General features: G+C 47.8%; 1 protein-coding gene across 3 annotated transcripts in view; it reads right to left on the reverse strand.

Annotated features, from left to right (window-relative positions):
• SLC35D2 (solute carrier family 35 member D2) overlaps window positions 1-25,762 on the reverse strand; it is a 135,062-nt gene that overhangs the window by 30,537 nt on the left and 78,763 nt on the right. For 2 of the 3 annotated variants that reach the window (XM_073670982.1, XM_073670985.1), the window contains 3 exons: window positions 23,179-23,281; window positions 17,974-18,066; window positions 8,550-8,617 (listed from right to left, as the gene is read on the reverse strand). In XM_073670982.1, the coding sequence (XP_073527083.1) occupies window positions 8,550-8,617; window positions 17,974-18,066; window positions 23,179-23,281 (264 nt within the window). The remainder of the gene's footprint in view (window positions 1-8,549; window positions 8,618-17,973; window positions 18,067-23,178; window positions 23,282-25,762) is intronic. The other variant, XM_073670983.1, reaches the window with a different exon arrangement.

The following is a 25,762-nucleotide window of genomic DNA, read 5'->3' on the forward strand; positions in this document are numbered from 1 at the left end:
GATTTTTGCTTCATTCTCTTTTGTGTTTTTTCCTTGCAAACAAATTAAATGAAGATAATAATACCAAAGAATTTGTGATTGCAATCATTTTCAGGAAGAAACCGAGTATTATCTGACAGAATTGCAGGGGTGCCAATACTTTTGGCCACCACTGTATATATATACACTGCTCAAAAAAATAAAGGGAACACTTAAACAACAGAATATAACTCCAAGTAAATCAAGCGTCTGTGAAATCAAACTGTCTGTAGTGCCGGCGTCCCTGCCCTCTGCTAGGCAGGGACGCTGTTCCCCTCACCGCTCTGCTCCGTGCCCGGCGTCCCTCTCCCGCTCTGCTGGCAGCGCGCGCTCCTTCCCGGCCACTGTGCTTAGGGCGCGCGCGCGCGCCCTCCCTCCCTCTTAAAGGGGCCGCGCGCGCCGTCCTAAGGAGTCCCCGGCCAATGGCCGGAGGACTTTACCATATATAAGGCACCTCCTCCAAAATGGAGGTGCCCGAGCAATGTTGTTGCACCGTTCTACTCTGCTTCAGCCCTCAGGTCCCGTTGCCAGTTACCTGCCAGTTACCTGCCAGATTCCTGCCAGCTTGCTGTCCTAATCCTGCCTGATTTCCTGTTACCTGCCTGCCTGCCTGAGGTCCGACGGTCTGCCTTACAACTCCGGTCAGTCTGTCTAAGGACCAACTTGCCCGCTCACCTGGGAGCGCACATCAGCTACCTGCCTGCTTGCCTGAGGTCCGACGGTCTGCCTTACAACTCCGGTCAGTCTGTCTATGGACCAGCTTGCCCGCTCACCTGGGAGCGCTTCTCCGCTACCTGCCTGCTTGCCTGCCCGGAGGCTCCGCTGTCACGTGCTGTGACCACCAGCTATTCCAGACTCTTGCCCGCTCACCTGGGAGCGCTTCTCCGCTACCTGCCTGCTTGCCTGCCCGGAGGCTCCGCTGTCACGTGCTGTGACCACCAGCTATTCCAGACTCTTGCCCGCTCACCTGGGAGCGCTTCTCCGCTACCTGCCTGCTTGCCTGCCCGGGGGTTCCGCTGTCACGTGCTGGGACCACCAGCTATTCCAGAGACTCTTGCCCGCTCACCTGGGAGCGCTTCTCCGCTACCTGCCTGCTTGCCTACCTGGAGGCTCCGCCGTCACGTGCTGTGACCACCTGCTATTCCAGAGACTCTCGCTTGCTCACCTGGGAGCACACATCCTCCATCTGCCTTGCTAGCCTACCTGGAGGTTCAGCCATCACAGGTCGTACCTACCCTTTACCTAGAGACTGCCCCGGTCACTTGCCGTGACCTCCAGCCCGTTCTTCCAGAGACTACCCTGATCACTTGCCGTGACCTCCTGCCCGTACACCCAGAGACTGTCCCGGTCACCTGCTGTGACTGCCTGCCTGGTCGCCACCCGCTCCCTTACAAGGACCGCTCCCTTGTATAGTAGCCCAGAGGTTCCGCCTCCCAGACCCGTTACAGTTTGCTCGGGCCATGGAACCCGGTGGCACCCAAGCTCCCTCACTCTCGGACCTGTGTCATGAACTGTCCCGTCAAAGGTCCCAACAGGAGTCCATCCTGGGTCACCTGCGGAATGTCAATACTCGCCTGGACACTCTGACTGTTCCACCAACAACCTCCGCCAGTGCCATGTCTCGCAATCCGGCAGTTCCGCTGTCCACTAACACCATGATATCCTACCCCGGACCTCGGCTTTCTGCACCTCCTCGCTTCGGAGGCGACTCAGCCCAGGCTCGGGGCTTCATAAATCAGTGCACCCTGCACTTTGAACTATTGTCCCACCAGTTTAACTCCGACCGAGCCAAAATTGCATTCATCATGTCCCATCTCACCGGGGAGGCCCTGGCCTGGCTAAATCCTCTATGGGAGAGAGGAGACCCCCTGGTGTCCAACTTGCCTGCTTTTCTCACGGCTTTCCGGAAAGTCTTCGACGAACCCGGACGGAAGACCTCATCCGCATCATCGTTGCTACGCCTCCATCAGGAAAGTCTCACCGTGGGCCAATATGCCATACGGTTCCGTACCCTTGCCTCGGAGCTGGCCTGGGATAACGACGCTCTGGTTTCCGTCTTCTGGGAGGGTCTGTCCGGCCGTATTAAAGATGAACTTGCCGGTCGGGACATTCCTACCACTCTCGATGACTTAATAACTCTTGCCACCCGGATTGACCTACGGTTCCAGGAGCGTGCCAGAGAGGTCACCCGTGAGAGGAGGTTACCACGTCTAGCTCCTACTTTTCAGAAACCCGTCACTCCTTCTGTCTCTAACCAGGTACACCCTCCTGAGCCTATGCAGGTCGACCAGACCAAGATGGTCAAGACCCGTCAGGACTTACGCCGTGCCGAGGGGACCTGCTTCTACTGTGGCAGTAAGGAGCACCGGATCCGTGCCTGCCCGGAGAGGTCGGGAAACGCCTGTGTCAAGGTTCGCTCAGAGAGGTCCACCTAGACAAGAATAAATCCTCTCCATCCCTGCTGTTGTCAGTTTCAATCGTCTACGGGGAGAACCGTTATTTCGAACTAGCCCAACTGGACTCTGGAGCAGCCGGGAATCTTATTTCACAGTCCCTGGTAGAGAAATACCGCATCCCCACCAAACCTCTGGCTGTACCCTTGTCTGTTGCTGCCGTGGATGGGGGGCTCTTACCACGCCCCATCCAACTCATCACCGAATCCATTACTCTGCAGGTGGGAATGCTGCATTCTGAAAGTATCTCCTTCCATGTTCTGCCTGGACTCTCTCACGCCCACTTGCTAGGCCTACCTTGGCTCCAGAAACATGCACCCGTTCTTGACTGGCAGACCGGAGAAGTCCTTCGCTGGGGACAGGGCTGCCATAAGACCTGTCTGGTTCCCGTTCATCCCGTCCGTCCTTCTCCTACCCCAGCTAATCTACCTGGACTTCCGATTCCTTATTGGTCTTATGCTGATGTCTTTAATAAAAAGGAGGCAGAGACACTACCCCCTCATAGACCATACGACTGCCCTATCGACCTGTTACCTGGTACTTCTCCTCCCCGTGGGCGTATTTATCCATTATCCGCTGCTGAGACCCGGTCGATGTCCGAATATATTGAGGAGAATCTGGCCAGGGGATTCATCCGGAAATCTACCTCCTCGGCGGGAGCAGGCTTCTTTTTCGTCAAAAAGAAGGACGGCTCTCTCCGTCCCTGTATAGACTATAGAGGCCTTAACCAGATCACGGTGAAGAATAAGTACCCCCTTCCGCTCATTCCGGAGTTATTTGATCGTCTGAGGGGGGCTAGAATCTTCACCAAACTGGACCTCCGTGGGGCGTACAACCTGGTTCGTATCCGTCAGGGGGATGAATGGAAGACGGCATTCAACACCCGGGACGGCCACTATGAATATCTGGTAATGCCCTTTGGCCTCTGTAACGCTCCTGCCGTCTTTCAAGAGTTGGTCAATGACATCTTCCGGGACCTTCTCTACTCCTGCGTAGTGGTGTACCTGGACGACATCTTGGTCTTCTCTCCGGATCTCCAGACTCACCGGAGGGATGTTCGTCAGGTCCTGCTCAGGCTCAGGCAGAACCATCTCTACGCTAAATATGAGAAGTGCCTCTTTGAGCAGACCTCGCTTCCGTTTCTGGGCTACATTATCTCTCAGACCGGCCTACAAATGGATCCTGAGAAACTGTCTGCCATCGAGAAATGGCCCCGACCAGAGGGGTTGAAGGCTATTCAACGGTTCCTGGGCTTCGCCAACTATTACCGCCTCTTCATCCCGCACTTCTCTTCCCGGACTGCCCCAATTTCCGCGCTCACCCGTAAGGGTACTAATCCCAAAGAGTGGCCGCCCGAAGCAGAGGAGGCCTTTCTTTCCCTAAAACAGGCCTTCTCTTCCGCCCCGGTGCTGCATCGCCCGGACGGCAACAAGCAGTTCTTCCTGGAAGTTGACGCCTCCTCCTCTGGAGCCGGAGCGGTACTTACTCAAAAATCATCTTCCGGGAGAATGGTAACTTGTGGCTTCTTCTCCAAACTCTTCTCCTCTTCTGAGCGCAACTATTCCATAGGAGACCGAGAGTTATTGGCCATCAAGCTGGCGTTGGAGGAGTGGCGTTACCTACTCGAGGGGGCTCTTCATCCGGTAATAATTTACACTGACCACAAGAACTTGGCTTACCTCCAGCATGCCCAGAGACTTAACCCGCACCAAGCCCGGTGGTCCTTGTTTTTTGCTCGCTTTGATTTTGTTCTTCATTTTCGCCCGGCTGACAAAAACGTCAAAGCAGACACCTTGTCCCGATCCTTTCTGGTGTCCAATCTCGAGGAAGAACCTAAACATATCATTGATCCCGCCAGAGTAATGCAGGTGGCTCCCGTGAGTCTAAATCGTCTCCCTCCCGGTAAGACGTTTGTTTCAGTACCTGATCGGGAGAAGATCCTACACTGGGGCCATTCGTCTAAACTAGCTGGCCACGCCGGTCAGAAAAAGACCCTACAGCTTATTGCCCGGCACTATTGGTGGCCTACCCTGCACAAGGACATAATAGACTTTGTTTCTGCCTGTGTGTCCTGCGCCCGCAACAAAGTCCCGAGACATCTGCCAGCCGGACGCCTCCTTCCGCTTCCTGTACCTGCTGCCCCCTGGCAGCATATAGCAATGGACTTTATAACTGATCTCCCCGTCTCTGCCGGTTGTACGGTCATTTGGGTGGTCGCTGACCGCTTTTCCAAAATGGCTCACTTTATTCCCCTGCCAGGCCTTCCATCTGCACCCGAGCTGGCTAAAGACTTTATCCGCCACATCTTCCGTCTTCATGGCCTGCCCCTCCACATCGTGTCGGATCGTGGTGTACAGTTCACCTCACGTTTCTGGAGAGCCACTTGTAAACTACTAGACGTCACCCTGGACTTCTCTTCCGCTTACCACCCACAGTCCAATGGTCAAGTGGAGCGGATCAATCAGAACCTGACCAGTTACCTCCGGCACTTCGTTAATGCCCACCATTCTGACTGGGTGGATCTCCTACCATGGGCCGAGTTCTCTTATAATAATCACGAGAGCGAATCCTCCTCCAAATCCCCGTTTTTTGTAGTCTTTGGTCAGCATCCTCGGATTCCTTTTCCTGTCTCCACCTCTGTGGACAACCCGGCTGCGGAATCTCTCGTTAGCAAATTTTCCTCCATATGGGAGAGTACCCGGTCCGCACTCCTTCTGTCATCCGAGCGTATGAAAAGACACGCTGACAAAAAACGCCTGGATCCTCCACAATTTCGTCCAGGAGATAAAGTCTGGCTCTCATCTAAATATGTTCGACTCAAGATACCTTCTTACAAGTTAGGGCCTCGGTTCATCGGTCCTCTGGAGGTCATCAGTCAGATCAACCCGGTGGCCTATAAATTGAAACTCCCGGCCAACTTACGGATCCCTAACTCCTTCCATGTATCTCTCCTCAAACCCGTGGTGCTTAACTCTTTTTCCAAGTCTACAGGTACGCCTCCTGCTCCGGTTTCTGCTGAGGACGAGTTTGAGGTAGAGAACATTCTTGCCACCAAAAGGGTAAGAGGAAAGACCTTTTTTCTGGTAGATTGGAAGGGGTTTGGTCCTGAGGAGAGAACGTGGGAGCCCCGGGAGAACATCCATGCCCCTTTCATCCTAGCTAAATTTCTATCTGGCCTAAAAAAGGGGGGGCCTAAAGGGGGGGGTACTGTAGTGCCGGCGTCCCTGCCCTCTGCTAGGCAGGGACGCTGTTCCCCTCACCGCTCTGCTCCGTGCCCGGCGTCCCTCTCCCGCTCTGCTGGCAGCGCGCGCTCCTTCCCGGCCACTGTGCTTAGGGCGCGCGCCCTCCCTCCCTCTTAAAGGGGCCGCGCGCGCCGTCCTAAGGAGTCCCCGGCCAATGGCCGGAGGACTTTACCATATATAAGGCACCTCCTCCAAAATGGAGGTGCCCGAGCAATGTTGTTGCACCGTTCTACTCTGCTTCAGCCCTCAGGTCCCGTTGCCAGTTACCTGCCAGTTACCTGCCAGATTCCTGCCAGCTTGCTGTCCTAATCCTGCCTGATTTCCTGTTACCTGCCTGCCTGCCTGAGGTCCGACGGTCTGCCTTACAACTCCGGTCAGTCTGTCTAAGGACCAACTTGCCCGCTCACCTGGGAGCGCACATCAGCTACCTGCCTGCTTGCCTGAGGTCCGACGGTCTGCCTTACAACTCCGGTCAGTCTGTCTATGGACCAGCTTGCCCGCTCACCTGGGAGCGCTTCTCCGCTACCTGCCTGCTTGCCTGCCCGGAGGCTCCGCTGTCACGTGCTGTGACCACCAGCTATTCCAGACTCTTGCCCGCTCACCTGGGAGCGCTTCTCCGCTACCTGCCTGCTTGCCTGCCCGGGGGTTCCGCTGTCACGTGCTGGGACCACCAGCTATTCCAGAGACTCTTGCCCGCTCACCTGGGAGCGCTTCTCCGCTACCTGCCTGCTTGCCTACCTGGAGGCTCCGCCGTCACGTGCTGTGACCACCTGCTATTCCAGAGACTCTCGCTTGCTCACCTGGGAGCACACATCCTCCATCTGCCTTGCTAGCCTACCTGGAGGTTCAGCCATCACAGGTCGTACCTACCCTTTACCTAGAGACTGCCCCGGTCACTTGCCGTGACCTCCAGCCCGTTCTTCCAGAGACTGCCCTGATCACTTGCCGTGACCTCCTGCCCGTACACCCAGAGACTGTCCCGGTCACCTGCTGTGACTGCCTGCCTGGTCGCCACCCGCTCCCTTACAAGGACCGCTCCCTTGTATAGTAGCCCAGAGGTTCCGCCTCCCAGACCCGTTACACTGTCCACTTAGGAAGCAACACTGATTGACAATCAATTTCCCATGCTGTTGTGAAAATGGAATAGACAAAATATGGAAATTATTGGCAATTATCAAGACACCCTCAATAAAGGAGTGGTTCTGCAGGTGGGGACCAGAAACCACATCTCAGTACCATTGCTTTCTGGCTGATGTTTTGGTCACTTTTCAATGCTGGATGTGCTTTCACACTCGTGGTAGCATGAGACAGACTCTACAACCCACAGAAGATGCTCAGGTAGTGCAGCTCATCCAGGATGGCACATCAATGCGAGCTGTGGCAAGAAGGTTTGCTGTGTCTGTCAGCGTAGTGTCCAGAGGCTGGAGGCGCTACCAGTAGACAGGCCAGTACACCAGGAGACGTGGAGGGGGTCGTAGGAGGGCAACAACCCAGCTGCAGGACCGCTACCTTTGCCTTTGTGCAAGGAGGAACAGGAGGAGCACTGCCAGAGCCCTGCAAAATGACCTCCAGCAGGCCACAAATGTGCATGTGTCTGCACAAATGGTTAGAAACCGACTCCATGAGGGTGATATGAGGGCCTGACGTCCACAGATGTGGGTTGTGCTCACAGCCCAACACCGTGCAGGACGCTTGGCATTTGCCACAGAACACCAGGATTGGCAAAGTCGCCACTGGCGCCCTGTGCTCTTCACAGATGAAAGCAGGTTCACACTGAGCACATGTGACAGACGCGACAGAGTCTGGAGACGCTGTGGAGAGCGATCTGCTGCCTTCAACATCCTTCAGCATGACCGGTTTGGCAGTGGGTCAGTGATGGTGTGGGGTGGCATTTCTTTGGAGGGCCGCACAGCCCTCTACGTGCTCGCCAGAGGTAGCCTGACTGCCATTAGGTACCGAGATGAGATCCTCAGACCCCTTGTGAGACCATATGCTGGTGCGGTTGGCCCTGGGTTCCTCCTAATGCAGGACAATGCCAGACCTCATGTGGCTGGACTGTGTCAGCAGTTCCTGCAAGATGAAGGCATTGAAGCTATGGACTGGCCCGCCCGTTCCCCAGACCTGAATCCGATTGAGCACGTCTGGGACATCATGTCTCGCTCCATCCACCAACGTCAGACTGTCCAGGAGTTGGCGGATGCTTTAGTCCAGTTCTGGGAGGAGATTCCACAGGAGACCATCCGCAACCTCATCAGGAGCATGCCCAGGCGTTGTAGGGAGGTCATACAGGCACGTGGAGGCCACACACAATACTGAGCCTCATTTTGACTTGTTTTAAGGACATTACATCAAAGTTGGATCAGCCTGTAGTGTGTTTTTCCACTTTAATTTTGGGGGTGACTCCAAATCCAGGCCTCCATTGGTTAATAAATTTGATTTCCATTGATGATTTTTGTGTTATTTTGTTGTCAGCACATTCAACTTTGTACAGAACAAAGTATTCAATGAGAATATTTCATTCATTCAGATCTAGGATGTGTTATTTGAGTGTTCCCTTTATTTTTTTGAGCAGTGTATATATATATATATATATATATATATATATATATATATATATATATATTTACCAGGGAGATCAATGAATGTTATTCATATAGATGCTTGATTATACTTGCAATATAATTGCTGTCAAAATGTCAGTCACTAATGAATTGGCCTGTTTATGTGAATCCAGCAAACTATCGTTTAGTCAATTGTCAATGGAATAATAGGATGGTGAAAGTGTGTGAGATCAAGTATATATATTCAGTAATGTAACAAATCTCTGCCTACTTACCCCATCATGCAGGAGAGGAGAAATTGTAAAACAAAATAAAAATTTGTCCACTTGCTAAAATGCATTGCCTAAGGAAAGACAGTGCATACACATATTACAGCCATATAATTCCTGTATTAATAAATGCAGCAATACGTTTATAATTTACTGTCTTTTAGCATTGAAATAAAAATGAGAATCATTTTCATACAACAGTATTTTGTTTTACTGAAAACCACTACCAGGGATACTGAATCCCAGTACAAGAAGACTCAGCTATTTAAAAGTATAACTTTATTATTATTTCATATATATAAAACAAAAATTAAAATACAAGCAGAGCTATTGCAAGATGTAGCAAACAGATGTCTAGGAAAAGAGAATGCAGATGTGGGCAAAAGTCATAAGTTACTATGATAAATGGACTAGGATAGAGCTCTCTGAATCAAAATAAAGTGCAAGTGCCATTTTAATGGGTTCTACCTGTTATGTCCAAAGACAATGGTAGCTATGCATAATCAACGGTGTTAGTGGTTTAGGAGGTGCATATTCATTCAATATAATCGCATATTAGTACTTACAGTTTGGAATGATAAACCTGTGAATATCTGGGCTACACCCCTCTACACAGTCTGGTGGGCCCACAGCTCCCGTCTGCACAGTATACTGCCCCAACAGCTCCCCTATACACAGTATGATGGGCCCACAGCTACCCTATACACAGTATAATGACACCACAGTAGTCCTCACACTGTTTAATGGTCCCTACAGTAGCCTCCACACTGTGTAATGCATTGTATAATGGCCCCCAAAGTAGTGCCCAAACTGTATAATGGCCCCAGTAGTAGATCTTATACTGTATAATAGCTCCCTCCCACAGTAGTCCCCACACTGTGTTATGGCCTTCACAGTAGGCTGCAAATGTTACAATGGCTTCCACATGAACTCCACGCAATATAATAGCCCCCACACTTTATGGAAGTCTCCCATAGTAACCCTCACACTGTATAAGGGCCTCCCACAGAAGACCCCCACACTGTATGAGGGACCAGGGCCGGTTCCAGGTTTTCGTGGACCCTGGTCTCAGTGGGCCCATTTAACACATATCATGATTCATGACGCACAGATACGGAGGAGAAATATCATACACACATATACATATATATATATATATATATATATATATATACACACACACACACACATACATACATATACATATATATATATATATATATATTATATATATTATATATATATATATATATATATATATATATATATATATAGTACAGACCAAAAGTTTGGACACACCTTCTCATTTAAAGATTTTTTTGTATTTTCAGGACTATGAAAATTGTACATTCACACTGAAGGCATCAAAACTATGAATTAACACATGTGGAATTATATACTTAACAAAAAAGTGTGAAACAACTGAAAATATGTCTTATATTCTAGGTTCTTCAAAGTAACCACCTTTTGCTTTGATGACTGCTTTGCACACTCTTGGCATTCTCTTGATGAGCTTCAAGAGGTAGTCACCGGAAATGGTTTTCACTTCACAGGTGTGCCCTGTCAGGTTTAATAAGTGGGATTTCTTGCCTTATAAATGGGGTTGGGACCATCAGTTGTGTTGTGCAGAAGTCAGGTGGATACACAGCTGATAGTCCTACTGAATAAACTGTTAGAATTTGTATTATGGCAAAAAAAAAGCAGCTAAGTAAAGAAAAACGAGTGGCCATCATTACTTTAAGAAATAAAGGTCAGTCAGTCCGAAAAATTGGGCAAACTTTTAAAGAGTCCCCAAGTGCAGTTGCAAAAACCATCAAGCGCTACAAAGAAACTGGCTCACATGAGGACCGCCCCAGGAAAGGAAGACCAAGAGTCACCTCTGCTTCTGAGGATAAGCTTATCCGAGTCACCAGCCTCAGAAATTGCAGGTTAACAGCAGCTCAGATTAGAGACCAGGTCAATGCCACACAGAGTTCTAGCAGCAGACACATCTCTACAACAACTGTTAAGAGGAGACTTTGTGCAGCTGGCCTTCATGGTAAAATAGCTGCTAGGAAACCACTGCTAAGGACAGGCAACAAGCAGAAGAGACTTATTTTGGCTAAAGAACACAAGTAATGGACATTAGACCAGTGGAAATCTGTGCTTTGGTCTGATGAGTCCAAATTTGAGATCTTTGGTTCCAACCACCGTGTCTTTGTGCGACGCAGAAAAGGTGAACGGATGGACTCTACATGCCTGGCTCCCACCGTGAAGCATGGAGGAGGAGGTGTGATGGTGTGGGGGTGCTTTGCTGGTGACACTGTTGGGGATTTATTCAAAATTGAAGGCATACTGAACCAGCATGGCTACAACAGCATCTTGCAGCGGCATGCTGTTCCATCCGCTTTGCGTTTAGTTGGACCATCATTTATTTTTCAACCGGACAATGACCCCAAACACACATCCAGGCTGTGTAAGGGCTATTTAACCAAGAAGGAGAGTGATGGGGTGCTACGCCAGATGACCTGGCCTCCACAGTCACCAGACCTGGCAAAAGGGCCAACAAGTGCTAAGCATCTCTGGGAACTCCTTCAAGATTGTTGGAAGACCATTTCTGGAGCCTACCTCTTGAAGCTCATCAAGAAAATGCCAAGAGTGTGCAAAGCAGTCATCAAAGCAAAAGGTGGCTACTTTCAAGAACCTAGAATATCAGACATATTTTCAGTTGTTTCACACTTTTTTGTTAAGTATATAATTCCACATGTGTTAATTCATAGTTTTGATGCCTTCAGTGTGAATGTACAATTTTCATAGTCATGAAAATACAGAAAAAATCTTTAAATGAGAAGGTGTGTCCAAACTTTTGGTCTGTACTGTATATATACAGTATATATATATATACAGTATATATATATATATAGTACCAGTATAGCTCAGAAACCGGCGAATCCTCGTAGCGCACAGTGCAAACTGGACAGTATAGTCATCCATACTGTACAGTATTATGAGCCCCATATAATGCTCCATACAGAATAATGGACCCCATATAATGCTCCATATAGGATACTGGCCCCCATAAAATGCTCCATACAGGATACTGGCCCCCATAAAATGCCCCATGCAAGCTGGGCCCCATATAATGCCCCATGCAGGCTGGGCCCCATATAATGCCCCATGCAGGCTTGGCCCCGTATAATGCCCCATGCGGCAATGCCTGCTGGCCCCAAAATAATGCCCCATGCGGCCATGCTTCTGGCCCCCATATAATGCCCCATGCGGCCATGCCTGCTGGCCCCCAAATAATGCCCCATGCGGGCATGCCTCCTGGCCCCCATACATAAAAAAAAAATCTAATACTCACCTCACCTGCTGCCGCTGCTCTGCTCCAGAGTCCGGACTCCTCAGTCGCGTCGCCGGCGTCTTCCCGCTCTCTGCTGCACTGTGACTGCTCAGGAGAGGGCGCAGTTGAAGGACATAACCACGCCCTCTGACCTGAGACATCACAGTGCAGCAGAGAGCATGATGACACCGGAGCTGCGGAGTGGAGGCACGGGGAGGGGTAAGTATTGTGCCGGCCACCGCCCGGGGCCCTGAGCAAGCGGGGAGGGGCCCACTTGCAGGCGCTGGGCTGGCACCGCACGCCTCCGCTCACAGGCCGCATAGCGTGCCGGGGTGCCCGACGGCGAGTGGTCCTCACCGCCTGCTCAGGGCCCCAGCACTAGCCCAGGTGCTGACGCCGGGCCTGTGAGGGACCTCCACATACAGTAGCCACCACACTGTATGAGGGCCCCCCACAGCAGCCCCTACAAAGTATGAGTGGCCCCCATACTTTATGATGCCACCACAGTCACATGATCCCTTCGTACATTATGATGACCCCCAGAAACATGATGCCTCCACACATTTTTCATTAAAATAAAAAACATCACATACTCGCCTAATCCAGGATCCTGATGAGTCCTCCTGCAAAGCGCCGGCACACGCACTGGACCTCAGAGGCGCGATGACATCACTGTGCCAGAACTCTGCGCCAGGACTCTGACCCTGTGGGTGCGTTGGCACCACTGTCCCTGCATCACCCTGCTGTTCTGTAGACCACAGATATAGAGTGACCTGTGGTCTGCTGAAAGAAGAGCGGTAGTGCAGGGAGATCATGACGCCCTGCTCCACTGCACAGTACTGTATGTGTTCTAAGCGGTTTTCATTTCAAAAGGTTTACATTTGTTTTTGGTGGCAAATTTCTGTTTATTTCATTAATAATGTTTTTATTCTGCCATTTTTAAAATGCTATAGGGCAACATATGGGGGAAAAATGATCAAATGTTTTGAAAAAAAAGTACAAAACGACAGTGTTCATAGTGCCTTTTCGATTTCACTATAGACATTTAGGTAAGTAAAATTTGGTTGAAATATTTGAGCAAAAAAAATACCAGGAAAAATACATTATTATTAGTGTTGAGCAGTCCGATACTGAAATATCGGGTATCGACCGATATTCGCGGTATCGGAGTTCCGATACTGAGTTCCGATACTTTTAGAATATCGAATACTGGAATCGGAAATTCCCATAATGCCTGTGCTCTGCAGTGTCTCTGAAGGATGACAAGCTGGATGGCAGCGCTCAGCTGCGATCCAGCCTGTCATCAGAATGCCATCCCAGCGTGAGAGAATTCTCCTGCGATCACGGTAAGTGCAGGAGAATTTTCCCACGCTGTCAGTGACGTGCATGAGGTGAGCCGAGTTCATTGGACATGACCTCGGCTCTAGTGTTGAGCCACCCCCGTAGTGTTCGGGTTCGGTTCGGTTCGTCGAACACCGGGATGTTCGTGGAACTGTTCGTCGAACACCTTAGAACACTGTCGAACACTGTCGAACACCATTAAAACCAATGGCAGGCAAATAAAAACACATAGAAAACACCTTCAAAGGTGTCCAAAAGCTGACAAACTGCTCAGAAGACACTCTCTTTAAAAAAGCCGTCCGGCAATTCAGCATCGGTACCCGACAATTTAGAACAGAAAGAATAGAGCATCACACATAGATTAGATAGATAGAAACATGTCAGTCACATATATAAGAAGTAAAGTGACAGTGTTGGTTACTGTACTTGTCATTTAGTGTTAAAGGGTTTATTAAAAAAAATAATAGTGTTTTCATGCACCCATTTCTGGGGCGGCTGACGGCTGGTGTTTCTAGCCTGGGAGGGGGCCAATATTCATGGCTCCCTTCCTGGGCTATTAATATCAGCCCCCAGCTGTCTGCCTAGCCTTTGCTAGCTATTAAAATAGGGGGGACCCCACGTCATTTTTTGGGGGGTCCCCCATTTTAATAGCTGGTAAAGGCTAGGTATTCAGCTGGGGGCTGATATTAGTAGCCTGGGAAGCTCCGTGGGTATTACCCCCTTCCCAGGCTTCAAACATCTGCCCCAGACGTCTGCTTAACCTCCGCTAGAGACTAAAATTACGGGGAACCCCACGCCAATTTTTTTTCAATAAATCCTTTATTTTAACACTAAATGACAAGTACAGTAATCAACACTATCACTGTACTTATGATATATGTGACTGACATGTTTCTATCTATCTAATCTATGTGTGATGCTCTATTCTTTCTGTTCGGGTACCGGTGTATGCCGCTGCTGAATTGCCGGCTTTTCATGTAATACATTCTATATTATTCTTAGTTGTTTTCCTTCATGTAGAATTAACCTACAAGGAAAGAAAGGGTTTATTTTCATTCCGATATTTGTGTCCCATTGACTTGCATTATTTTTTGGGTATCGGTCCGATCCAATCCGATCCGATATTTCCCGATATCGGAAGGTATCGCTCAACACTAATTATTATACATAAACCACAACAATACTGCATTAAATGGTAAAACAATGGACAAGTAGTCAAGAGAGTACTCAAGCCAAGCTTTCCATGAACTTAGCTATGTATCATGAAAACAAGGTACAAAAAAGAAAGAGCCTCACTCACCATTCCCTTAATGAAAAAATTAAAATGATCTTTATTCCATCAGTCTTTTGGACATCTATGTGACAGACAGAGGGATAAGAGGAGTGCTCATGGACTACGGCCATTTCGAACCCTTCCGGCGCTTCTACGTGCCCAGGCCAGAAAAAGTCTAGCCGGATTGTGGCGATATGCATACTTGCCATCACATTACCGCTGTTTCTGGCACCAGAGAATCCTCACATTGTGCTGTGCGCACCACAATGTGAGGTTTCATAAGTCTGCAGTCACATTCTGTAGAGTGACTGCAGACTTCTAATCCCATTAATGCTGCAGATTTCAGTATTTTATCCAGGGACCTTTTGCAGAGGTATTCTGGCTCTGCCCAATTCTGCATCTGCCCTAATCTAATATATAGGACAGGTGTACGATACTCTTTGATCATGCTCAGCAGATACCAGTATAGACATGATGCCACTGGCAATTACCATGCAGAAGTGAGCAGAGTCAGAATACCCCTTAAATGCCTATATTTAGACAGTTTTGTTTTTTTTTAAGATAAAAAGAGAATCTATAATATAAATCAGAGATGCGTCCCTCTGTCTGAAGCCTTTATAGACTGCGCAAGAGCGACACGCCTGCGCAGTCTGGCTCCAGACAGAAGGACGCATGGAGCCGTTACAGGTAAGAGGAGTGTGTATGGCGCTGGAGATAGTGACATGCGTAGACACTGAACGCATACCACGATCTCCAGCGCCATACTTACATACTTAACTGACCGGGAGGAGCGTTACCACGGCACCTCTCTTCTCGCCGAAGACCGGGGCAGGAGTGAGGCGTCGGAATCGGCGCATGCGCATAGCGCTATTCGGCACCATTTTACTGAAGACACATTTGCAGTGTGTCTTCAGCAAAATGACACCGGACAGCGCGGTATGGGCACGCGCGTACTCCGGCGCCGCACTTCTCTCCCGGCCTCCGGCAGAATGGGACACAGCGCTGGAGCACAGGGAAGAAAGGTGAGTATAAGTATTTTTTTTTTTTTATGTGTGCAGCATGATAGGGATGAGGGGTGCCATACATACCAGGATTGGGAGGTGAGGGGACCATGCATACCAGGATAGGGATGAGGGGAACCATGCATACCAGGATTGGGAGGTGAGGGGACCATGCATACCAGGATAGGGATGAGGGGTACCATGCATACCAGGATTGGGAGGCGAGGGGACCATGCATACCAGGATGAGGAATGGGGTGCCATGCATACCAGGATGAGGGGTACCACACATACCAGGATTGGGGGGTGAGGGGACCATGCATACCAGGATAGGGATGAGGGGGTACCAGGCATACCAGGATTGGGTGTCAGGGGACCATGCATATCAGGATTGGGAGGTGAGGGGACCATGCATACCAGGATGAGGGATGACGTGCCATGCATACCAGGATTAGGGGTACCGTACATACCAGGATTGGGGGGTGAGGGGACCATGCATACCAGGATGAGGGATGGGGTGCCATGCATACCAGGATGAGGGGTACCATACATACCAGGATTGGGGGATTTGGGGGTATCATATATACCAGGATAGGGATGAGGGGTACCATGCATACCAGAATAGGGATGAGGGGTACCATACATACCAAAATAGGGATACGGGGTACCATGAATACCAGGATAAGGGATGGGGTGTCATGCATACCAGGATGAGGAGTACCATGCATACCAGAATAGGGATGAGGGGTACCATGCATACCAGGATAGGAATGCGGGGTACCATGCATACCAGGATGAGGGATGGGGTGCCATGCATACCAGGATGAGGGATGCGGTGCCATACATACCAGGATTGGGGATGAGGGAGCCATGCATACCAGGATGAGGGATTGGGTGGCATGCATACCAGGATTAGGGGAAGAGGAGGCCATACATACCAGGATTGGGGGATGAGGGGTGCCATACATACCAGAAATGGGATGAGGGTGCCATGTATACTAGGATGAGGGGTACCATGCATACCAGAATAGGGATGAGGGTTACCATGCATACCAGGATAAGGGATGGGGTGCCATGCATACCAGGATGAGGGATGGGGTGTCATGCATACCAGGATGAGGAGTACCATGCATACCAGAATAGGGATGAGGGGTACCATGCATACCAGGATAGGAATTCGGGGTACCATGCATACCAGGATGAGGGATGGGGTGCCGTGCATACCAAGATGAGGAGTAACATGCATACCAGAATAGGGATGGGGTGCCATGCATACCAGGATAAGGGATGGGGTGCCATACATACCAGGATTGGGGATAAGGGAGCCATGCATACCAGGATGAGGGATTGGGTGCCATGCATACCAGGATTGGGGAATGAGGAGGCCATGCATACCAGGATTGGGGGATGAGGGGTGCCATGTATACTAGGATGAGGGGTACCATACATACCAGAATAGGGATGCGGGTACCATGCATACCAGGATGAGGGATGGGTTGTCATGCATACCAGGATGAGGGATGGGATGCCATGCATACCAGGATGAAGGATGGGTTGTCATGCATACCAGGATGCGGGATGGGGTGCCATGTATACCAGGATGAGGGGTACCATGCATACTAGAATAAGGATGAGGGGTACCATGCATACCAGGATAGGAATGCGGGGTACCATGCATACCAGGATGAGGGATGGGGTGCCATGCATATCAGGATTGGGGGATAAGGAGGCCATACATACCAGGATTGGGGGTGAGGGGTGCCATGCATACCAGGATTGGGGGTGAAGGGTGTCATGCATACCATGATGGGGATGAGGGATGCCATGCATACCAGGATGGGGATGAGGGGTGCCATGCATACCAGGATGGGGATGAGGGGTGCCATGCACACCAGGATAGGGATGAGGGGTGCCATGCACACCAGGATAGGGATGAGGGGTGCCATGCATACCAGGATAGGGATGAGGGGTGCCATGCACACCAGGATAGGATGGGGGCAGCACATAACAGGATGGGGGAACAGGATTGGGAAGAACAAATACCGGGATGGGGGCAGCACAAATACCAGGATGGGGGCAGCACAAATACCAGGATGGAGGCAGCACAAATACCAGGAGGGGGGCAGCACATAGGAGGGGGGCAGCACATAACAGGAGGGGGACAGCACATACCAGCATGACAGACCATATACCAATAAAAATGGTCGCCACCTGGGCGTAGAATGGGTTCAAACGCTAGTATTTTATATTTGTTCTCAGATATGTTATCAGTTTACAGCAGTCTGCATTTAGCATTCCTGGTTTCTCACTAACACAGCCTTGTAAGGTCTTGTTTTTAACATTTGTAGAGGAAGGGAGGGGAATAATTTTATATTTATATAAAATTAGTGGTGCTGAATTTATATAATTTTAAGGGGAAATTTCAAATTGATTAATCTTTGTTACATTATGTATGCAGGAAAATATTTATTTCCAGAAGAAAGAAAAAAATTACCTTTTCAAATTCACCTGTCCAGAGAGTGAAAAGCAATGTAGGTAAAATCATGAAAGCAGCATTATAAAAAAGGACTCCATATTTGCCAAGTTCCTATAAAAGAGACAAACTGTAAATCAGCATCAGCAGAAATAAAATGGTGTCTGTATGTTTTGGCCTTCCTCAGCCTGAAAACACAGAACAATTCTTTGTTCTGCTCACGTAGTACAAACACTGTAAAAGTATATGACTATGATGTTATCTAAACCAGGGGTGCACAAGCTTTTCCGCTTAGTGGGGCACATTGTTTGCTTGTATTCATTACATACCTCCCCCCATCCCAGCACAGCTTCCCTGCGCATGTATTGCTGGACACCAACAGGACGCAATCGACTTAATCAGTTCCTCAAGGACTATCTAAACCAGACGAGGGGCTCCTATCTCTCGCAGAGTATCAGGCTTTAATTTTGAGATTTTTCTGCATGAAGCTCACATTTGACTTCTTCAGCTTGCCAAAGTTCTGACCCTGTGATATGTGTCTGGGCTGAGCCTATTTCCTAGTGCCTTCCCCCTCTCTGCAGTTTGACCTGAGTCTTGGTCTTCCAGCTTTGCCTTGCTCTCTGAATTTCTCATACTTCACTGACCTTCCAGTTTTTTCCTACGGCCAGGGCAGATTCTAGCGTTTCGGCTGCCTGATGTGAAAACTAAAATGGCAACCCCCTACATACCCCCCCCCCCTCAAAAAAGAATCCCCCCCTCCCCAAACTGAAATATTAAGAAGAAAAAGTACAAAAAAGTAAAATAACATTTATAACACCAGTGAATAAAGTGGATATACACTCCTCAACATTAAAATTGCAACGCCAAGAAGGAACAGTCATAAAATTATAAAAATCTCAGGAGCAATAGACATAATAATGATATGCAAATGATTAAAAAATGGACAACATTTTTAAAACATCTCAATTTATTCAGGATCGAGAACGAGTGCCTTGCTCAGAAATGCATGCACTTATACACCTTGGTATGCAATCAATGAGGTTATTAATAGTTGTCTCAGGTATGTTCTGCCACACTGACTGCACTTGCGAATGCAAATCATCAAGATCAGATGCTGGCCGCTCCTTTTGCAAGCTCTGAGTACTAGATGGGAGAGAATTCTATAGGTGTTTTAGGCCATAGCAGCTTGCTTAGATCACACAGGCTGCTCATAGTTGCACGAGAAACTGACATGTCCCATGTGACAAATTGAAAAATGGCACATGGGATACCTTCACGTTCCCTCATGAAGGCCTGTTCATGGCTTTGCCCACGTGGTCTCCAGCTATCATTACATCTAAGACAAAAGCAGGGCTTATCGTTGAAGAGTATAGACCTACATTCCAGCCTACATTGAAATTTTGCTCTGAACCATGATAGCCTTTGAGAGCTGTGGTGGCATTAGGTTAATGGAAGACCTGTAGCTGCACAATGTGCAAACGCCTTCTGATGGATTGTATAGACACTTTGATGCCTTAGTCTTGATATGTGATAATTTGACTTGCAGTACAGAATGTATCACTATGCGCCATTCTTCAAATCTGATGAGACCACATGGGCCACTACATGAAGAGACCTTCACAAGGGAAAATCACAGTGGTCCTACTCCTCTATATTTTCATGGTTTCTAAAAGCATCCAAATGTATTTTTTTCTACGTTTCTTCTATGTTTTTTTTTTGTGTGCAGCATATATACATAACTATAAATACTAAAATTAATAAATCGCATATATATTTACGCACACACAAATACATACATAAGTCTATGTATATCAGCAGGAATAACCACATACACAAATGTATAACAGCAGTGAACCACTTACATAATTACCGAATATTACAGAATATACCATATAAAAACACAAACAGCAAAGAATATACAAAATAATTATATATACAAACACCAAGAGTAGTGGCAGTGAGCAGGTTCTAGAGCTGGGGAAGGGGATCATGCTGAATAAGATCATTTTAACACAGGCACACTGATGGTGTACAGAAAGTTCAAAGAGGGAAACCCAGTTTAAATGGTTAATTGTGAAGACAGCCCCTTACAAGATACTCCTCTCGGCCCTTAAGCCCCGTCTCACATAGCGAGATCGCTAGCGAGATCGCTGCTGTGTCACGGTTTTGGTGACGTAACAGCGACCTCACCAGCGATGTCGCTATGTGTGACACCTTGCAGCGATCAGGCCCCTGTTGTGAGGTCGCTGATCGCTAACAGAATGTCCTGGACCATTTTTTGGTCGTTGCTCTCCCGCTGGTCAGCATACATCACTGTGTGTGACCAGCGGGAGCAGCGATCAGGCTGGTAACCATGATAAACAGCGGGTTATTAGGGGCACACGCGCACCTAGTAACCCATTGTTTATCATGGTTATGAGCCTGCTAAAGTGAGCGGTAACCTCCCGCTCACTGTAGCAGAGTGGTAACCATGATAAACAACGGGTTACTAGGTGCGCGTGTGCCCCTAGTAACCCGATGTTTACCATAGTTACCAGCCTGCTTCTGCTTCAGCAGGCTGGTAACCAGGAGCAGGACATCGTGGAAAGATTCTTTCCACAATGTCGCTGCTCCCCTGATCGTTGGTGAGCCTGCCTGTTTGACAGCTCATCAGCGACCACATAGCGACGCAGCAACGATCCCTGACAGGTCGTATCGTTGTCGGGATCATTGCAGCGTCGCTAAGTGTGACAGGGCCTTTAGTCCTGGGCACATTGTGACACTCAGAGTTGCAACTTGCCTTGGCATGAGAGCAAAGAGGAACACTGAAGAGATGGCCTGACGGAGTGTGGATTTATAAGGACAAAAACTTAGGTGTCACATATCAAAGCTGAATTTTCTCATTATAGTCAGTTGGGCCCCACTGTCTCATGGTAAATCTGTCACCAAGTGCTTTCTATTGCTTTGTACCTATAATGGTAAAGGAGAAGGGTTTAACAGTAGTGTGTCCACAGCCTTAAAGGGGTATTCCCATCTCCAATATCCTTTCCCAATATGTAGTAGGTGTAGTAATAATAATAATAATAATAATAATATTTTAGCAAATATCTTCAATTAGAAATGCAGTATAGTTCTTCTGATTAGCTTGCCCCATATGCAGGCCATTGCAGTAGCTTAGGTATCCATGGTTACGACCACTCATATACCAAATTTTGCGGACTATAAGACACACCCAAAATTTTGTGGAGGAAAATAGGAAAAAATGTTTTTTAAGAAAACGGTGGTGCGTCTTATAGTCCGCTTTTATGGTAGCATGGAGGCTCCTGAGGACAACACTAGCCATGATATATCAAAGGTTTGGTCTTCCTCGGCAACAGAGCAATGCAGGCAAGTTTCCCTTTCTCCACTTTCATATTCCTGACAACAGAGCTGGCTCGAGGGTAAGTGATAAGGAAGCTCTGCTCCTGTACCAAAGAGTGAGGAGAATGTCAAGGGAAAAAAGATGGTAGCGCTGTTATAAAGGAAGCGCTGGGCAGATTTTCAAGCCAAGTTCAGACAAGAAAGTCTTAGTTGCTGTCCTACTTCCCCTCCTAATATCCAGCACTCTGCTGCCTCTAGCGAGATACTCAACCTGCCTCATGGCAGATGTTACCATGCTTGCCTGTGGCTGCCACTTGCATGCCCTTCTATAACTCATCACTTATAGGGAAGGGTGAACCCGAACAGTAATGTTTGGGGTCCGTACCAGACACCTAGTGTCATTGCACGGACTCCGAACACAGACTTCTCACGGAAGTCCGTGTTACTGTTCGCATTCGCCAGCCCGAACAAAGCTTGCCAATGAACAAGCTTTTCCGGTGTGGACACTTCTGGCCCCATCACAGCCATAATAATAAAAAAAAAAAAAGACATGGGGTCTCCCCCCATTTTTTTCACAAGCGCAGGTAAAGCCCGGCTCTTACCGCTTGCCCTTGTGCCTTGGCAAGCGGAGTAATAGTTTGGAATTGATGTCAGCTGTGTAATGTCCGCTGACATCAAGCCCAGAGTTTAGTAATGGGACGGCATTAGTGTTGAGCGAGTATGTTCTGTTAACCCTTTCGTCGAGTATGCTCGGGCCGAGCACCGAGTATTTATAGCTGCTCGGTGATATGGTTGAATCGCTCCCGTGTGCATGATTTGCAACTGTTTGACAGTTTTAATACATGTGAGGAATGTTTATTTCTTACACATTCCTCACATGTAATAAAGCTGTCAAATAGTTGCAAATGATGCACACGGGAGCGATTCAACCAGATCACCGAACAGCTGTAAATACTCGGAGCTCGGCCCTGAGCATACTCGGACAGAACATATTCGCTCAACACTAGACGGCATCTATCCGACACCCCCATTACTAACCCGGTAAATGAATAGTTAAAAAAAAAAACACACAGACACACAGGAAAAAAAATACCTTATTTGAATAAAGACTCCCCCCACATACCGTCATTTATACATTTATGTACGCTGTACTACGTGAAACCCGGCTGCTGTGAACTGAGGTGACATCAGTAAGGTTACCTAAGTTCACGGCAATGCTGCCCTCCTGAAAACCAGCCTCTGTGAACTGAGATAACCTTACTGACGTCACCTCAGTTCACAGCAGCCGGGTCTCGTGGACCAAAATAGGGGAACCCTAAAAAAATAACGTGGGGTCACAACTATTTCACTTTCGTTCAGCAGCAGGCATGGAAATTCTCACGCTCCTGCCTGACGGTGACCGTGAGTAACCCCATTGAGCCTCGTTCTCAGAATTTTCGTGCCTGCCATTGAACGAGAGTGAACTATGAAATCTCGTTCTGATATTAATAAGCTGGAAATGCCCATGTTTATTGGGCCATTCCCAACCTACAAATATCAGCCTGCCGCTGCCAGTCACACATCATATTTGCCGGAATAGCACAATTCCCCCTCAAGTGACCCCATTTTGGAAATTACACCTCATTGGGAATTTATCTTCATGTGCAGTGACGATTTTGACACCATGGGAGTGAAAATTTTAAATTTGCCAGTGTAGTGCCCATACATTGTAGTGCCCATACTTTATGCCCAGCTCTTGCTTCTGGAGGCATGGACCCCATAAATTAAGCGGGCTCTCATCGCTACAGATATGCCAAACACTTTGTGTGTTTGTGATGAAAGCTGCTTACAGCTTTGGAGGATTCATGTGGTTTTAGACAAATAGATTATTTTTATTAGAATAATTACCTGGGGATTCATTTTTTCTTTGGTGTAAACTCCATAGGCTGCTGTGAATAAGTCATTCATCAACACAATGGTGTATGCTTCCAAATTAAAAGTAAGGTCGAAACTGAAAAACAAATTCTCATTTTAAACACTAGGTTCATAATGCTCAAATGGGCTTGTTAATACATCATTGAAGATATAAACTCCTTTCAAAAGTCATGGCCATTTTTTTTCCATTTTTTTTATCAACAGTTTCCAAAAGCCATAACTTTTTTGATTTCGCCAGTGACATGTCTAATGAAGGTTGTTGTTTTTTTGCAGGATTACTTTTAATTTTTATGGTACCATTAAATTTACCAAGCAAGGTATTAAAAAAAAATCCCTGTGGCCTAAAATTTACCACAGTTTCTGGATTTTGTTTTTACTGTGTGGTAAAATGTCATAAATGAACATGCCAAATTTATATTTCTTTTGTTACATTTTCTACTTAGAAAATGAGTATACAAAACAATTTGTTTTACAACATAAAAAAAAAAACACTTTTTTTTATATGAGTGTCAGAACGTTTTCATATTTCCGATGATGGAGCCGTTCAGGGGCTTGGTTTTTTTTGGTGTAATATTCGTTTTTATTGGTTCATTTTTAGAATACAGATAACTCAGTAATGACTTTTGTTCAATTTATAGATCAAGGTGACCTACAAGTAGCAATTCTGGCATTTCCTTGAATCTTTCAGGATGAGGGATAAATATTATATTTTAACTAGATGGTGGCCCGATTCTAATGCATTGGGTATTCTAGAATATGTATGCGGCCGACCGGGCGCGACTAATCAGCGAAGCAGTGTTTAAATGGGTTGTGCACTACTTTAAATTAACCCCCCAATGAATCCCCCCCCAGGCCCCTAATGAATTTTGTAATTACGTCATGTTGTCAATACTGCTTGTGACAACATCGCTGACCACGCACAGCCAGCACGTAATTCCCCCGGCTGCAGCCGGCTCTTGCATCCGCTTACATCACGACTATTTGCGGCTGCAGCCAGGGGTCTCCTGTTCCGCGTACCACGGTGAATGACGGGCTGTGGGCGGGGTTATCCCCCATTGTGTCACATCCAGCATCCACCGCGCGCTCTGTCAATGAATGCGCGTGTGGTGGATGCCGGGTGTGACGGGATGGGGGATAACCCCGCCTACAGCCCATCACTCACCGTGGAACGCGAAACAGGAGACCCCTTGGCTGCAGCCGCAAATAGTGGTGACATAAGCGGAAGCAAGAGCCAGCTGCAGCCGGGGGTCATATGCTGTCTGTGCGCGGTGACCTGAGTATAAGCCAAGACCCCTAATTTTACAACAAAAAAACGGGAAAATTTATTGACTTGAGTATAAGCCTAGGGTGGGAAATGCAGCAGCTACTGTTAAATTTCCATATCCTGGTATGTATGGCTCCCTCATGAAGAAAACGCATGAGAACTGTTGATACTTCTGATATTTTCCATAAAATTTCTACTGTGTTCATGCGTTCCTTTCATCAACTGCTCAAATGGATCTGAGTAGTGACATCTCGGTAGCATAACTTTTCCTTTTTGGCAGCATTGAGTAAACTGATTGTCAGATGGTTTTTCATCAATGAAATTCGGAGAGTCGCATTTAGAACAAACTGCATTCATATTCCCACAGTAGTGTTGAATAATTATAGCTTCATTGTCTGTTACGTAACGTGCAAGTTGTTGAATATTCTGCTGGGTTTGCCGTAGTTGGTAGAGCATTCGTTTTTTATAAATTTGGCGATCATATTGTTGTCTGTTTGCCCTGGATTCTGGAGATTCATTCACCCGACATTGTCTATGGGATTCCGCATCGTGTTCCTGCCTAGCGGCAGTGTGTTGCGTGGTCTCCCATTCCCGATGTTGTCTGTGAGATTCTGCATCCTGGGCTTGTTTGGAGGCAGTGTGTTGTGGTGTCTCCTGTTGCCGACGTTTTCTGTGAGATTTCGCATTCTGGGCTTGTGTGGCAGCAGTTTGTTGTGGTGTCAGTTGCTCTCGACGTTGTCGTTTCCTTGCTGCTTCTGCTGCTTTTCTGTCATCCTCAGTGGCGTATTTTCGCTTACGACCCATTGGAAGACAGGAAGCGTAAATCGTGATAACGTGCAGTAAATAAGTATCTGTTCAGCGCGCTGTGACTGGCAGAACGTGTTCAGTAAACGTGACAGAAGTACGTCACATTGTGACTGACAGAACGTGTTCACTGAATGTGACAGAAGTACATCACACTCTGACTGACCGTGTTTAGTAAACGTGACTGAACTATGTCGCACTGTGACTGACAGAACGTATTCATTAAACGTGACAATAATTCAGTATGTTGCAGACATGGCAAAAGGTTCTTTTTAAGTTTTCGTATTGGCTGTGTTTTTTTATTTATTTATATAATTATTTTTTTAAATCCACTACATGTTATCACAGGATAAGTTGATGATAGCTGTGGTATCACCTTGATCCAGAGATGGGGGTCTCTGAAGTTCCTTGTGTGAATTCCATGATGGCTGCACACGCCTGCTCTATTCAATTTCTATGGTGAAGCAGACAATGAAAGGAAAGGTGAAT

This window comes from Phyllobates terribilis, unplaced genomic scaffold, assembly GCF_046119375.1.
Source record: "Phyllobates terribilis strain yellow unplaced genomic scaffold, ASM4611937v1 Scaffold_1__5_contigs__length_1240528914, whole genome shotgun sequence".
Taxonomy (NCBI): domain Eukaryota; kingdom Metazoa; phylum Chordata; class Amphibia; order Anura; family Dendrobatidae; genus Phyllobates; species Phyllobates terribilis.